Below are 17,422 nucleotides of genomic sequence, written 5' to 3'. Positions count from 1 at the left end.
AAAAGTGCCAAAATCCCCTGCAATATTCTTCTGTTGGTATTCACTGTTGTTTTGAGTTGCTTGGTGGATTGGATGATTGCACTCTCCCACAGTAATAAGGAAAAAAGGCTATCGCCTGGCGGAGGCATAAAAATACCAATTGGTATTATTAAAGGGGAGAAATAATTAACCAAAATAACATTTCCAAACTATTTTTGAGGAGTTTATATGAACTGACTGGAGAGAGTTATCCAACAAAAATTACACGGTTTGTTCCATATTATCAATCTTTTTTATTTTTTTATTTGACTTAATCCTATTAGTTGGCCTGCCTTTTGTATGCCATTTATATGGCCAACATATAATCATTGTTGATGTGATAACACTCATCTGTAGTGTGCACCATTCAAGGCAAATATATTTCTAATTTTTCTCATGTTTATGCGTTATCTTTTTCTTCCAGTAAACCGCCACCATGAGTACAGACGCGGAGATGGCCCAGTACGGCCCAGCCGCCATCTACCTTCGTAAGGGTGAGAAGGAGAGGATTGAGGCTCAGAGCAGGCCATTTGATGCTAAGAATGCCTGCTTTGTGAGCGACAAGGTAGAGCTGTACCTCAAGGCAAAGATTCTCAAAAGGGACGCTGGGAAGGTTGAGGTGGAAATGGAACTGTCTAAGGAGGTAAGTCTATAAACTGACGTGTTCAGTTGGGTTGCAATTGTACAGAATTAACATGTTTAGTGAATTGTTTCAGTTGAAACTAGTTTTGGCTTTATTTCTTAATTTAAGACGAAAACCGTCAAAGATGAGGAGATCTTCGAAATGAACCCCCCTAAGTTTGACAAGATTGAGGACATGGCCATGATGACCTACCTCAATGAAGCTTCTGTCCTGTATAACCTCAAAGAGCGTTATGCAGCATGGATGATCTACGTAAGAAAGACACAGACATACACCTGCACAAATATATCCCATAATTGCATTCTTATATCTATACTGCATGTTGCCTGCTATATATCTTTTAATATCTGTAAACCCTGCATGCACCATAATGTGTCTAATGTCCTGTCTCAATCCCTTCTGATGCAGACCTACTCTGGGCTCTTCTGTGCCACGGTGAACCCCTACAAGTGGCTCCCTGTGTACGACATGGTAGTGGTCAACGCCTACAGAGGGAAGAAGCGTATGGAGGCTCCACCCCACATCTTCTCTGTCTCTGACAACGCCTTCCAGAACATGTTGACTGGTACGAACAATCATTGATGGATGGATGAAGGGATGGATATACAGTATGGAGGGATGGGTTAATGAATAGGCTGATAGATGGCGAGGTGAATAGATGGATGGATGGATGATGGATGGATGGGTGGATAGATGGATGGATGGGTGGATATATGGATGGATGGATGGATGGGAGGAGAGGTTGATATGATGTATGTACTTCATGATGATGCTATTCTTGACACCTCTTACATATTTCTTTACTTGCAGACAGGGAGAACCAGTCTATCTTGATCACGTAAGTTTAACATGCAATTTTGAATTGATTATTAGTTTGTTAGAACTTAGCAGTTTGTAGTCAGAATCAAGTGTTTCACTGTAATACTTTAATTATATGATAATGCCTATCTTGAGACATTTGCCAATACTTTTATTTGAAAATGACTAAAATAAACCAATTTTCTATTCCATAAACCAGTGGAGAATCCGGTGCTGGAAAGACTGTCAACACTAAGCGTGTCATCCAGTTCTTTGCCACCATTGCTGTATCTGGGGGTGAAAAGAAGAAGGAGACTGGCAAAATTAAGGCAAGTCCTCAGAATTTCTGGGGTGGCAGTGGCCCTGCAGTTATGAAAGAGAGACAGCTACCAAAAGGTCATTCGTTTTTTCAGGGAACATTGTGGGTTATTTTCTGGCTGCTAGACTGTTCCAGGTTTCAGTACTGTGGCCGTGTTATGCTGTTCACAGCTGTCCTTGGCCTGCCTACTGAGTTACAATGTAACTGACCAACGTGCTCTTTTCTCTCAGGGTTCCCTTGAGGATCAGATCATTGCAGCTAACCCTCTGCTGGAGGCTTATGGTAATGCCAAGACAGTGAGGAACGACAATTCGTCTCGCTTTGTAAGTTTGGAGGGACAAGGTTATATATTATAGCACATGCTCTTTCTAATACATTCCCTATTATGATGATATAGTACAGCATACTACCAGCAGTACTGTAGCAGTACTGTAATTGCCAAAATGTTGTAAATCAAAGTGTAAATACTGTGTGCTATTCTGGCAATTGTATTTATTTTCTGACCCTCTGGTATTTCTCCATGCTGTACATTAGGGTAAATTCATCAGGATTCACTTCCAAAATACCGGCAAACTGGCCAGTGCTGACATTGAAACTTGTAAGTTGGCTTGGATTGCTTCTCAGTTCTTCACTAAATACACAAGGATATTACACCAGATTGTTGGCCTAAATATAGACAAAAAATTACTATGACTTTTGGTTTCCTACTTCAGATTCAAATTGCTCTCTCTCTCTCTCCTTCCCTCTCTCTCTCTCCCTCCAGACCTGCTGGAGAAGTCCAGAGTGAGCTTCCAGCTGCCCGATGAGAGAGGCTACCACATCTTCTACCAGATGATGACCAACCACAAGCCTGAGATTGTTGGTAAGATGAAGCAGAGTGCAGAGAAACAGTGCCCACTACTACTACTACTACTACTAATACTAATAATAAACTTTAATAATTACGTTTGTATATCACCTTTCATACAAAAATGCAGCTCAAATTTCTTTGCAATAAAGAAATGATATGCAATAGCGCTTCACATAAAAATAGACCTAACATGACCATAAAAACAGGGATAGAGTGCCATAGTTCATGTAAAATCAGATGGAAGATGAAAGACACTAAATAATAATCCCTTAGCAGAGCCTCGATCTTGATGTTCAATCAGCAGATCTGTCATACTCGGCAGAACTGTGTCTGCAATACCCTTTATTTACTGATATATATTTACGAATATATTTACATATATATATATAAATATACATATATACTATAGATATTATAATGTACAGTATATAGCCTAGTTGTTATATTATTTATTCATAATCATAACATTGTCTATTGTAACCCAAGGTAGCGATGCACTGAGCGGATGGTAGAGTGCATGACTACAGTTCCCTGAAGTAGGGGAACGAGTTACAACACATTTGTGTGGGAAAAACACTGGCGTAAGAGCTTTGGAATACATCTGAACAGGCTAATTGCTACAGTACTGTATGTTGGCAAAATAGCTTTTAGTTACACCTGAGCAGGCTAATTACTGTCTAGTGTGTAGAGATGAACAGCCCTGTGTACCAATATGCTGCTGCAGTAAAGGGTGTTTTGAGTTTAAGATCCACTGGTGTTGCAGGTAGAAAGGTGCAGCATTGATGAAGCCAGGCTTCGATCCAGGTTGAGGATACATATTGGCATAGCCTAAGAGACTTGTCCTTTTTCATGTGACGTACTGCATGTTTTATTATGTGCTCTTTGTGTGTTATTGTTGTTTGACTTGTACAGCACTTTGGTCAACTTTGTTGTTTTTAAATGTGCTCTACAAATAAAGTGGTATGGTATTCTGGCACATATTCAGCAAGCAGTGCTTATAGTTGCATTATAGTTTTATACAAGCTGATTTTCATTCTTGGTTCTCCACAGAAATGACACTCATCACCACCAACCCCTATGACTACCCCATGATCAGCCAGGGTCAGATCACTGTGGCCAGTATCGATGACAACGTGGAGCTGGACGCCACAGACGTGAGTCACTGAAAGTACAATACAACACTTGAAAATAAAAGGCGTAGCATAAATGCAGTCATTAAGTCCCTCCACCTGGCACACTTGAGTTGATCTTACTTGTTTACATCTAACATTAACTTCCTCCTCCAGGAAGCTATTGACATCTTGGGCTTCACCCTTGAAGACAAGCAGAGCATCTACAAGCTGACTGGTGCTGTCATGCAACATGGCAACATGCACTTCAAGCAGAAGCAGCGTGAGGAGCAGGCTGAGCCAGATGGCACAGAGGGTGAGTCCCACTTCAAGTCCCAGGTTCCTCAAAAATCTCTATCAAATTCTATCTTTCTACTTGATATTTAACTAGAAATGGTGCCTGGGGAGCACAGACCTCCGCCCATGAATGCATTTCATGGCTGTGTGCGCGCACACGTGCGTGCGAACAGGACATGTTTGGTATTGCTGCAATTATTAGGTCACAAACTTTATGCACGTCAAAACCCCCCCATTGAGAATAAATTTTTGGCTCCTAAGCCCAAGTCGTCAGACTTCCCTCGCTCTTTTTTAGCCTGGATAAATAAATGCCTCAGTCCAAAAAATGACTGGAAGTGAATGGACAGCTGTGTTTGGGCGGCTCTGTGGCGCCTCCCTTGCGTCGCAGCCGGTGGTCGGTAGTGCGGTGCACTCCGTGCTCTCCCACCGCACACCCCAGTTCAAACCTTGTGTGTCTAGCGCCCCCACACAGGGAGCTGCATCCGTTCTATTTTTTTTTTTCATTTGTGGATCCAGGCCGTGATTTGGATCTGCTCCAAAATGTAACGGTTACTAATTCAACCCATGCTACACCCCTTCGCCAAGGTTCATGAAAATTGGTCAGGTAGTTTTTGTGTAATCCTGCTGGGAAATAAACGGGCGGAGTTCCCCCGCTTATTTTTACCCTGGAGAAATAAGCGGTCCTGAGCCTACGTGAATGGCCTGCCTGGCTGTGTTTGGGCGGCCTGTGGACCCGCCCTGTGAGTTTCATGAAAATCGGTCCAGTAGTTTTTGTGTAATCCTGGTCCAAAAAATGAATGGTGGTGAAAGGCCGGCCGTGTTTGGGCAGCTCGTGGACCCGCCCCGTGATTCAGATCCACTCCAAAATGTTGGACCACACTACACCCATCCACCGAGTTTCGTGAAAATCGGTCCAGTAGTTTTTGCATAATCCTGCTAACAGACAAATAAACAAACACAAGCAAGCACCCACCCACAAATGCCACTGAAAACATTACCTCTCACCATGCGCTGTCGCCAGGGTGGAGGTAATAATTAAATGGTGATCATTGTATCCCTCCTCAAACTCTATTTACTCCTCTCTCCCTCTAGTGGCTGATAAAATCTGCTACCTTCTGGGTATGAACTCAGCTGACATGCTGAAAGCCCTGTGCTACCCCAGAGTGAAGGTCGGCAATGAGTATGTGACCAAGGGTCAGACAGTGCCTCAGGTAAGGGGAGGTACACATTTGCTGAAAGAAAATAGTTTACTGCTTATTTCTTTAAATACTCAATATATGCTGTTGCAAAGTAACTGGAATGGTCCTTTTCATTTTCCCATAGTTCTTCTAGAATCAATAGAAGGCAATAAGCAGACTATAAGATAAAGTACATTAGTGTAATAAAGTGGAACCAACTCATGGCATTGTCATTACACAGGTGAATAATTCAGTGAGCGCTCTGGCCAAGTCCATCTATGAGAGGATGTTCTTGTGGATGGTCATCCGCATCAACTCGATGTTGGACACCAAGCAAGCAAGGAACTTCTTCATCGGCGTGCTCGACATTGCCGGTTTTGAGATCTTTGACGTGAGTTTGGTATTGCTATGGGATTGTTCAGGCTTTTGACCATATTTGGTCAAATAAATCCTGTCTTATTATTAATGAACTCATAAGTGAACAATTTGCTCTTCTTCTTTTTTTTTTGTTTGTTATACATGAGTACAGAAAGTGTCTGATCTACCCTAATTAATTATGAGTAAATAAAGTCAAGATAAATAATCAATATATGGAGGGTATCTAAACAAAGATGATCTCTCAAACTGTGCTTCTACAGTACAACAGCATGGAGCAGCTGTGCATCAACTTCACCAATGAGAAACTGCAACAGTTCTTCAACCACACCATGTTCGTCCTGGAGCAAGAGGAGTACAAGAAGGAGGGCATCATCTGGGAATTCATTGACTTTGGCATGGACTTGGCTGCCTGCATTGAGCTTATTGAGAAGGTGAAAACTATAACACTACATGTTTTGGGCTTTGCAAGTATAGTTGGTACACTTTGAAGCAACTGAATAGTATCATAATAATCACAGATATTATCATATTGGTAATACAATTCTGTAATTTATACATAAATATCGGACACATTTGGACAAGGCACTAGTTTGTTGTATGTAAACAGACACATGATTGATCAAAATGTGTTTCTTACACAGCCGATGGGCATTTTCTCCATCCTTGAAGAGGAGTGCATGTTCCCCAAGGCTTCAGACACTACCTTCAAGAACAAGCTGTACGATCAGCATCTTGGCAAGAACAGGGCCTTTGAGAAGCCTAAACCTGGAAAGGGAAAAGTCGAGGCCCACTTCTCCCTGGTCCACTACGCAGGTACAGTGGACTACAACATCTGTGGCTGGCTGGACAAGAACAAGGACCCCCTGAACGACTCTGTGCTTCAGCTGTACCAGAAGTCCTCAGTAAAAGTGATGACCGTTATCTACGTTGCTGCTCCACCTGAAGGTTTGTACATTTTCAATCCCCTCAAAGCAAAATGGATATAAGAAACTTTTTTCCCATAACGGTCACTTTGAAGTAAGTGAGATAACAATCTCAAGTGTTCAGAGTGAAAATATTTGTGTATAGGAACTTGAAGTATAGTGTATAGGAACAGAATATGTTTTTAAACAAGTTAATGCATTATATACATCTAATTAATTGTTTGTGAATTAAAAGGAAACTTAACAGTACTTAAATATAAATATTGTATCACATTATCATGTATTATTCTCTAACTCGTGATACTCATAGACACTTCAAAGAAAGGAGGCAAGAAGAAGGGAGGTTCCATGCAGACTGTGTCCTCTCAGTTCAGAGTGAGTGAACTTTTCTATCTAATTTCAAGGTACATTTGTGATGTTTTATGCCATGATTTTGTCTAATGGTTATTCATAACAAGCTACTAATCTTTACATACTTTATATTGAAATGTTTTTACAGAATCAACTAATTAGCTAATTAGGTCTAGTTGCAATCTAGCTCGTCAACTCCATTATCAATGGTATCTGAGAAAACTGTCCTTTGGAACACCCTTACAGGAGAACTTGGGCAAGCTGATGACCAACTTGAGGAGCACTCACCCTCATTTTGTGCGTTGCCTGATCCCCAATGAGTCTAAGACTCCAGGTATACCAACATCACATTTTACAAATTATTTTACTTCTAAATTTAAATGAAATCTTAATTTCTAAAAACAGAAAAAATCATAATTATCTTTTGTTTCCAGGTCTGATGGAGAACTTCCTGGTTATCCACCAGCTGAGGTGTAACGGTGTGCTGGAGGGTATTAGGATCTGCAGAAAGGGCTTCCCCAGCAGAATCGTCTATGCTGACTTCAAGCAAAGGTACAGATACACACACACAAACGTTGTGCACTAACACATACAAAAACACAAAGTTCATGTAGAAAGGCACATGCACATTTGCACATGAATACACACACAAACATACCCTACATGTATGCACTCCCACAAACACCTTTTCATCCTTAACATTTAAAACCAAACTAATCAATATTCAATATTTCTCTCTACACAGATACAAAGTATTGAATGCCAGTGTCATCCCCGAAGGCCAGTTCATTGACAACAAGAAGGCTTCTGAGAAGTTGCTTGGGTCAATTGATGTGAATCATGAGGAATACAAGTTTGGACACACCAAGGTAAGATACCACATATTCAGGTTACGAAATACAAGCAACAACAAACACCCAACACAATAGCATTTCACCCATTCCATCAAATTAAACTCAACTTTGTGTTCTACTTTCACCTTGTTTACTTCATCTGTGTATTCTACCTGTGCCTCAGGTGTTCTTCAAAGCTGGTCTACTGGGTGTCCTTGAGGAGATGAGAGATGAGAAGCTTGCTGCTCTGGTAACCATGACACAGGCTCTCGCCCGCGGTTACCTGATGAGGAGGGAGTTTGTGAAGATGATGGAGAGGAGGTGAGAGGGAGCTTATAATGTCTTTTTAACCTTTGTTTTACCACAAACCTCAAATTATTTGTGCAATTTCTCCCGTTAGGGATCAATAAAGTAATCCTACTCCTACTGCTACTTATGCCAACAGAAAATATATTGTACTACAATATGACAATGTTGTGAATTACCAAAATATTATCATCCCTGGTGTTAGGATTTTAACTTTAATGGTAATTTTGATGGAAATATTTTACATATCTAAAGACACATTATATATACATACTGGTATCAGAGGATAGATTGCATTCATCACATCAGATCCAATGTGTATTGACCTTAACATTCACTGTGCTGCTCTTTCTTGTGATCAGAGAGTCCGTCTACACCATCCAGTACAATATCCGCTCATTCATGAATGTTAAGCACTGGCCATGGATGAAGGTGTACTACAAGATCAAGCCTCTTCTGCAGAGTGCTGAGACAGAGAAGGAGCTTGCCAACATGAAGGAGGATTATGAGAAATGCAAAGTCGCCCTCACCAAGTCTGAAGCTCGCAAGAAGGAGCTGGAGGAGAAAATGGTGTCCATGCTGCAGGAGAAGAACGATCTGGCTCTTGCAGTTGCATCTGTGAGTGAGCTACAGTACACAAGCACATGCATTCAAAAATAACCACCAATATCGAACAGAAATGAACACTGATCTTTTCTCCACTGTGTTTGCCTCCTAGGAAGCAGAGAATCTGAACGATGCTGAGGAGAGATGCGAGGGTCTAATCAAGAGCAAGATCCAGCTGGAGGCCAAACTCAAAGAGACAACCGAGAGGCTGGAGGATGAAGAGGAGATGAACGCAGAGCTGACGGCCAAGAAGAGGAAACTGGAGGATGAGTGCTCTGAGCTGAAGAAGGACATTGACGATCTGGAGCTTACCTTGGCCAAAGTGGAGAAGGAGAAACACGCCACTGAGAACAAGGTTTCAACATGTCAAAATCTTTTCAATAGCAAAGCAGTAGTTTGTTCAAAAACACAGCCAAACAGTAATGAAGTTAAGCTCTTCTATTCCCAAATCATGAACTGACCATAATCTCCTTTCGTTCTTGTCTTGTCCAGGTTAAAAACCTGACAGAGGAGATGGCCGCCCAAGACGAGAGCGTTGCCAAGTTGACCAAGGAGAAGAAAGCCCTGCAAGAGGCCCACCAGCAGACACTGGATGACCTGCAGGCAGAGGAGGACAAAGTCAACACTCTGACCAAGGCCAAGACCAAGCTGGAACAGCAAGTCGACGACGTGAGTCATCTTAGAGGATGTCTTGCACATTAGGGGCAGTTCTAACTATGCCTCTTCATGAATCACTTATTGTTATCCTCATGAATGTTATCAATATTAACTTGTTATCACCAAAGATGAGTGAAAATCATGTGTTTTTTTCTCCAGCTGGAAGGTTCTCTGGAGCAAGAGAAGAAGCTCCGTATGGACCTGGAGAGAACCAAGAGAAAGCTGGAGGGAGACCTGAAACTGGCCCAGGAATCCATCATGGACCTGGAGAATGACAAGCAGCAGTCTGATGAGAAGATCAAGAAGTAAGTACAAATACTTTTCAGAGATCATTTGAGATAGATTGAATTAACTTGAATTCCAACCATCATTACAATGAAAGTGGCTTTAGTTTTGAATTACAAAATTTCAAAATCGTAAATTTGTGCGACCAATATAAATGCACTGCAACAGTCAATTTGGTCATGTTCTTGGACAAGCTGCCCTATTGTGATGGTACTTTTTGTCCCTTGGCCCTTACTAAATGTTGTCAGAAATGATATCACCCAGGACACAGGCAACTAACACGTCACATCAAAATGGTCGTAGACCCCTGGTGTAGTGAATGGTTGGACTCCGCCCTCACAATAACACAGTAACTAAATGTTTGTCATTGATTCCTTTGTGCTCCATAGGAAGGACTTTGAGACCAGCCAGCTCCTCAGCAAGATTGAGGATGAGCAGTCTCTGGGAGCCCAGCTGCAGAAGAAGATCAAGGAACTTCAGGTACCGTGTAGTTACTGAGCCCTATTACAGTCATGATCATTATGATTCCAGAAAAAATAATCCTACATTTGATAGCGCTGTCCTTGCTTCTGAGACGTTCAGCCGGTTTGACTTTGGGTTGACTTCACCCTTATTTACCCCCTGTCTCCTACTGAAGACCAGAATTAAAGAGTTAAAGGAATTTCTTTGGCAGCCATGATTCGTGAGAAGAGTACTTAAGAGTATTTAATCTCTACTTTAGGCTCGTATTGAGGAGCTGGAGGAGGAGATCGAGGCTGAGCGTGCTGCCAGGGCCAAGGTGGAGAAGCAGAGGGCTGATCTGTCCAGGGAACTTGAAGAGATCAGCGAGAGGCTGGAGGAAGCAGGAGGCGCCACTGCTTCTCAGATTGAGATGAACAAGAAGCGTGAGGCTGAGTTCCAGAAACTGAGACGTGATCTGGAGGAGTCCACCCTGCAACACGAGGCCACGGCTGCTGCCCTGAGGAAGAAGCAGGCTGACAGTGTGGCAGAGCTGGGTGAGCAGATCGACAACCTGCAGCGCGTCAAGCAGAAGCTGGAGAAAGAGAAGAGCGAGTACAAGATGGAGATTGATGACCTCTCCTCCAACATGGAAGCAGTTGCCAAGGCTAAGGTCAGTCATAATTCAATATTTTGATATATTACATGCAGTCTCTGCACCAAGCAGTATAGGCAAATCTGCAGTGTTCTCAAACATAGAAGAGAATAGTAGGGTGCCAAAGGAGGCTTGCGAAAAGCTAATGTAATTGTAGCTCAACTGATTATTATCAATGCAAACCAGACTCACTCAATCAAATACAGTATGTGTGTATTCCAAATACATGGTAGGGAATCACTGTCCTCTTCCTCCTCAGAAAAATACATTAATTCATGTAAAACGAAAGTGACAGTGTAATTAAAGCATAACCCTTTACCATGTCTGTAAACATGGTGTTTGACCCACAGGGCAATCTAGAGAAGATGGCGCGCACCCTTGAGGATCAGCTCAGCGAGATCAAGACTAAGAATGATGAGAATCTTCGCCAGAACACTGACATCAGCGCACATAGAGCCAGACTCCTGACTGAGAACGGTAAAATGAATAAATCAAGAACAAAGATGTATTGCATCTCATTACCAATTTTCAATTCAAACCTTTATTTAGCCAGAGGAAACACATTGAGACCAGGGGTCTCATTCACAATGTTGCCCTAGTTACAACAATCAGTGAAAGGTCACACAAACACACAATACAATCATAAAAAAGCAGAACAAGTACAATCATAAAAACAATAAACAATGCATAGAGATAAAACATGTATAATTTAATTAAAACAAACACAAGTATCTAATCCAGTTTTATTCATCATTTGTTTACAATCACCCATTGAGAGGTATTGTATCTAGTAAGAGTGTCTTGCAGCTCATTCCATGCTCTGGGAGTCCAGTATCTAAAAGCAGTCTTCCCTAGCTCAGTTTTGACTTGAGGGACCTCAAGAACCAACCAGTCCTGGGACCTTGTCTGGTAATGTCCAGAGCACCATGTGATGAGTGATGTCAGGTAACTAGGTAGTTTTTGTAAGATCGCTTTGTAAACATACAGGTACAAATGATGCATTCCCCTAGCGGACAAGGATGGCCACCCCGCTGACTGATACAGGTGACAATGGTGTGTTCTAAAATAATTACCTGTAATAAAACTACGTGCCGAGTGGTAAACCATGTCAAGCTCATAGTCTAGAACTGACAGGAAAGTTGATTTTACTAAAAGTTTCCTTAATTGTCACACAAGATACTTGGATGTTTCTATACAAGAACCCAAGTTTCACTCTCAGCTTTTTTGTTATTTTGTCAACATGCATTTGAAAAGTTTTTCGTCAATACATTATAAAAGATAATAATAGCAGATAATAGAATTACTTTCCTTAAAGGAGCGTTAACTAGAACATGCTATATATTTAGTTTTAGCTGCATTTAAAACCAGTTTAAGCTCCAGGAGTGAGCCCTTAATGAAGTCAAAAGCTGTCTGCAAAATAAACAATTCTCCTTCCATTGACCAGGTAGCTGAGTTTAGCACTGTATTGTCGGTATAAAAGTGCACCTTACAACCATTTTAAAAAGAGATAATGTTATTAATAACACATATAAATTATAATAGACTGTTGATGAATCATAAAATCCATATACAGATGCATGGACCACATGATTGAGTTTAATGTATAAGAGGGGGAAAAGCATCAATATAGAAAATGTCTGTGATGTTCTTTGCCTGATGAGAGCTCCATTCATTCCCTGCAGGTGAGTTTGGACGCCAGCTGGAGGAGAAGGAAGCCTTGGTGTCCCAGTTGACCAGAGGCAAGCAGGCCTACACCCAGCAGATTGAGGAGCTCAAGAGGCTTGTTGAGGAGGAGGTCAAGGTGAGGCTCTAAAACAAGTTGAACTATGGAGTCAGGTTCACCAACTATGTCAGTGACTTAATGTGACTATTACACACTGTTTGTCTCTTATTGAGTCCTTCTTTTTTGTAGTGTCTTGTTTAGTTTGTCATGCTTTTATTCTATATGTATGCGACTTATTTCATGTAGTTTCTGATGACTCAATGAAATATGAACTTGAAAGTATACATTTATGTAGTTTTCAGTAAATAGAACTAGAACACTCTCTTGTTTTCTTCTCCTCCCAGGCTAAGAACGCTCTGGCCCACGGTGTCCAATCTGCTCGCCATGACTGTGACCTGCTGAGGGAGCAGTTTGAGGAGGAGCAGGAGGCCAAGGCAGAGCTGCAACGCGGCATGTCCAAGGCTAACTCTGAGGTGGCTCAGTGGAGATCCAAGTATGAGACGGATGCCATCCAGAGGACAGAGGAGCTGGAGGAGGCCAAGTAAGTCAAAGGAACCAGAAGGCCTTCCCCAAGAGACATTATATGCCGTTCCCGTTGGGGAAGTAGATTGCTAAGAAGAATCGCGATGTAAAGCTACTTATGGAACTTATAAACTTTCGATCAGGACAGAGCACCTTCACAAAGCCTCTTTTGTCCCAAACAGGAAGAAGCTGGCTCAGCGTCTCCAGGAGGCTGAGGAGACCATCGAGGCCACCAACTCCAAGTGTGCCTCTCTGGAGAAGACCAAGCAGAGGCTGCAGGGAGAGGTGGAAGACCTCATGATTGACGTTGAGAGGGCCAACGCATTGGCCGCCAACCTGGACAAGAAGCAGAGGAACTTTGACAAGGTGAAAAAGATTATACCACAACTATGTTTCAATAAGGTGAAATGATAGTTTTTTGGCAATCATTGGTCCACATGCTTTACTGGATGGCAGGGAAAGGAACCTGAACCAGCAATTGGAGGGTTGAGGGACTTGATTTTAACACATTCTACTATTGTGCTGTTGGTTCATAACGACCTCAATGGCAAATGTAGTCATTATCATTTTCTAAATGCAATTAGTGTTAAAGGCTGCTTTCGCATGTGCTTCCTCCTACTGTAGGTTCTGGCAGAGTGGAAGCAGAAGTTTGAGGAGGGTCAGGCTGAGCTGGAGGGAGCTCAGAAGGAGGCTCGTTCTCTCAGCACAGAACTCTTCAAGATGAAGAACTCCTACGAGGAGGCTCTTGACCAGCTGGAGACTCTGAAGAGAGAGAACAAGAACTTGCAACGTGAGCTAAATGCAGTGCATGATGCTTTTAGAAGGGTATTTTCCACAGAACAACCCGAAGTAGTGGAAGGAACTGTTTCTCATTTAATGACTCAATTGTGCTGTGGATTAGTTATGTTAATGTAAAATGTTTCTGTTTCAAATCACAGAGGAGATCTCTGACCTGACTGAACAGATCGGAGAGACTGGCAAGAGCATCCATGAACTGGAGAAGGCCAAGAAGACGGTGGAGACAGAGAAGTCTGAGATCCAGACTGCGTTGGAGGAGGCTGAGGTAAAACTAAAATTAGAAAAGTAGAATACAGTTTCATTTGGAAATAATGAATATCGTCACAGTTCTTATATAACAAAGTGATTACTTCCATTTATTCAGGGAACATTGGAGCATGAGGAGTCCAAGATCCTGCGTGTGCAGCTGGAGCTGAACCAGATCAAGGGTGAGGTGGACAGGAAGCTGGCAGAGAAGGATGAGGAGATGGAACAGATCAAGAGGAACAGCCAGAGGGTGGTTGAGTCCATGCAGAGCACCCTGGACTCTGAGGTCCGCAGCAGGAACGACGCCCTGAGAGTGAAGAAGAAGATGGAGGGAGACCTGAACGAGATGGAGGTCCAGCTGAGCCACGCTAACCGCCAAGCAGCAGAGGCCCAGAAGCAGCTGAGGAATGTGCAGGGGCAGCTCAAGGTACTGAGAATCTTTATAATAATGATTACACTGCAGAGAAGAAAATAAAACCGCTTTCAGTCCAGTAATGCTGGCCTAGATTGGATCATATCCTAGATTTAAAGCTACAGTATGTAACGTCTGCACTATGAGCCTGATATGAGCTAGCAACAAGCTAGTCATGAGGAAGATTCCATCTGCCAGGGTAAATTCAGTCTTCTTCAACCCTTATGGTTTGTGGGTCTGGGTACGCCCACATTCCCATACGGCCATAGAAGAAAGCCCATTGTTGACGATTAGATCTTGTGCATGCATGCACACGTTGAACCAGCTGTGGCCACACCTCTCCAAACATGTTTTCCCATTACATACTTAATCCTTTTTGTTCCTTGAGGAACATAAGGATGCAACAATCTGCTTCCATCTGGTTCTGTCCTGTGCAGCACGTTGTGCCTTGCCCCAAGTTAGGTTAGCCATTTTCATTTCAGAGGTCACAGTTCTTCGACAAGTTGTTTTTGGCCTCCCTTGTTTCCTCTTTCCAGGTTCTATCTCAAGGCTACTTTGGGAATACAGTCCTGGTCCATTCTGAGGACATGTCCTAGCCATTGGAGCTGGCACTGTTTAATTTCCAGCACTACACTGCGACAGTTTGTATTTTTACACAGGTCCTCATTGGAAATCCTTTCCGGCCAGAAGATGCAACATTTCCTTCGGAGACATCCATTGTGGAATGCATTGATCTTCTTCATGCCATTCTCAACAACTCGCCAGCTTTCTGAGCCGTACAGCAGAACTGACTTAACATTGCTGTTATACATTCTGATCTTGTTTTTTTTCTTCCCATAGGCACACACATATACAGACAAAGCTGCTAGAGTACTAGACAACTTAGATTATGTGTAGTAAATAAAATGTCATATCTGTGTTTCTAGGATGCCCAGTTGCACCTGGACGATGCTGTCCGTGCTGCAGAGGACATGAAGGAGCAGGCAGCAATGGTGGACCGCAGAAACGGTCTGATGGTGGCTGAGATTGAGGAGCTGAGAGCGGCTCTTGAGCAGACAGAGAGAGGCCGCAAAGTGGCTGAGCAGGAGCTGGTGGACGCCAGTGAGAGAGTGGGACTGCTGCATTCCCAGGTGCTAACACACAGACACAGATAAAGTCATGGAACATTCATAATGGAAGTTATTTTTAAACGTATCATTGTTTAATCCTTCCAGAACACCAGCCTGTTGAACAGCAAGAAGAAGCTTGAGGGTGACCTGGTGCAGGTGCAAGGAGAGGTGGATGACACCGTCCAGGAGGCCAGGAACGCTGAGGAGAAGGCTAAGAAGGCCATCACTGATGTGAGTCTGGATAAGTTTAATCTGTATGCATCTTTCACCCTCATCACACTGTACTGTTTGCTAACCGATCAACTTTTACCACTCATAACAGCTATGCTGACTTACCTAGCAGTACTTCTCCACCTCACCCAAGCTGTGTTCTGTGGTGGCAGGCAGCCATGATGGCTGAAGAGCTGAAGAAGGAGCAGGACACCAGCTCTCACCTTGAGAGGATGAAGAAGAATCTTGAGGTGACAGTTAAGGACCTTCAGCACCGTCTGGATGAGGCTGAGAACCTGGCCATGAAGGGTGGCAAGAAGCAGCTCCAGAAACTGGAGAGCAGGGTGAGTTAATAGCAGTGGTAGAATTACCTGAGTTTCCTTGAATGGGGTAACATGTTTTTATGGCATGTAATTGATAAAATCTTCTCAATGAGCTCATGTTCTCCATGCAGGTGCGTGAGCTGGAGGGAGAGATTGATGCTGAACAGAGAAGAGGTGCAGATGCAATCAAGGGAGTCCGCAAGTACGAGCGCAGAGTCAAGGAGCTGACATACCAGGTAACAACTCACACTCCAATACACTCCTCATTATACAGACATCATATATGTATGTGAACATAATACTGTATATATATATTTGCATAAATGTGTGTGTGTGTATGTGTATACACACGTTATTTACACATATTATAATTTCTTAATTTCTGCTTTAGACTGAGGAGGATAAGAAGAACATGACCAGACTTCAGGACCTTGTGGACAAGCTGCAGCTTAAAGTGAAGGCCTACAAGAGACAGGCTGAGGAGGCTGTAAGTCATACACTAAAGAGTTCAAACTGCATTGCAGGTTTAACCTGAAATCTAAATCTTTTGGAGTTCCATTGAAACGTTTAACTAGGGGCTCCATTCATGTCAAAATACTTGAGCTTGATTGAGTTTGCCCTTTATAAAGGAAAAAGTGCAGTAGTCACAAAAGTTTAAGTCCACCCTCAAATCAAGCCATTATCATTTAGAATGAAACAATAGGCATTTGACCTTACTACCAAGTAGAATAGAATGCAAATTCTCTAAGATACACAACTTGATCGTCATTCTGCAACTACTGCATTTTGGGATGCTGATGTTTTCCTCTCAATATCTCCCAGGAGGAGCAAGCCAACGGCCACATGTCCAAGTTCAGGAAGGTTCAGCATGAGCTGGAGGAGGCTGAGGAGCGTGCTGACATCGCTGAGTCTCAGGTCAACAAGCTCAGAGCCAAGAGCCGTGACTCTGGAAAGGTAAGGGTTCGTTTGCTGTTGGCTAAACTTGAATCATGTCCGACTGGAACCACTACTTCACGTTATAGTTCACAAAAATGCATATTTTGTCTGGACCCTTTCTGCAAAAATAAGCTGATAACTTATGCCCTCTTTGTTTTTTTCTTTCCTTCTCTCAGGCAAAGGAAGCTGAATAAACATGACAAGAGCCTGTCACACATTACTATGGCTGATAAAATATGAGTTTCATGGTGAATATTTTCTGAAATAAATTAAGCAAGAATGCACTTAATGAATTTGTGGATTTGTTACAAGAACAGCTAGTGTAAACAAAGACATGGGGTCACTCAACTTTACTGCAGCTTCTTTATTGCTTCATGAAACACCTACAGCAAGTAAAAGCAGCTCTTTTCAACTTTCAACTACAAACACAGAATACACCCTGGAAACAGTTGATCAATAAATCACCAAAGGTTTTGCAATGACTGAAGGTGGATATAAA

General features: G+C 42.5%; 1 protein-coding gene across 1 annotated transcript; it reads left to right on the top strand.

Annotated features, from left to right (window-relative positions):
* Positions 1-454: 454 nt before the first annotated feature.
* LOC311325192 (myosin heavy chain, fast skeletal muscle-like) lies at positions 455-17,117 on the top strand (the record flags this gene model as incomplete). The annotated part of the gene is made up of 39 exons (XM_084457863.1): positions 455-661; positions 770-913; positions 1,070-1,226; positions 1,472-1,499; positions 1,680-1,788; positions 2,009-2,101; positions 2,313-2,376; positions 2,542-2,640; positions 3,679-3,782; positions 3,915-4,053; positions 5,127-5,245; positions 5,454-5,603; positions 5,851-6,021; positions 6,232-6,535; positions 6,824-6,888; positions 7,111-7,198; positions 7,299-7,416; positions 7,610-7,733; positions 7,882-8,018; positions 8,366-8,621; positions 8,722-8,964; positions 9,102-9,278; positions 9,426-9,571; positions 9,941-10,031; positions 10,273-10,662; positions 10,995-11,121; positions 12,327-12,445; positions 12,712-12,908; positions 13,072-13,255; positions 13,514-13,679; positions 13,828-13,952; positions 14,052-14,360; positions 15,272-15,475; positions 15,560-15,685; positions 15,838-16,008; positions 16,119-16,223; positions 16,379-16,474; positions 16,810-16,941; positions 17,100-17,117. 39 exons carry the CDS (start codon positions 455-457, stop codon positions 17,115-17,117), a joined length of 5,802 nt encoding a protein of 1,933 aa, XP_084313989.1.
* Between the last annotated feature and the right edge of the window lie 305 nt (positions 17,118-17,422).

Source organism: Borostomias antarcticus (genome assembly GCF_949987555.1).
Source record: "Borostomias antarcticus genome assembly, chromosome: 24".
NCBI lineage: Eukaryota > Metazoa > Chordata > Actinopteri > Stomiiformes > Stomiidae > Borostomias > Borostomias antarcticus.
The sequence above is the reverse complement of the archived record's forward strand: the minus strand, read 5'-3'. Positions and strand labels throughout refer to the sequence as shown.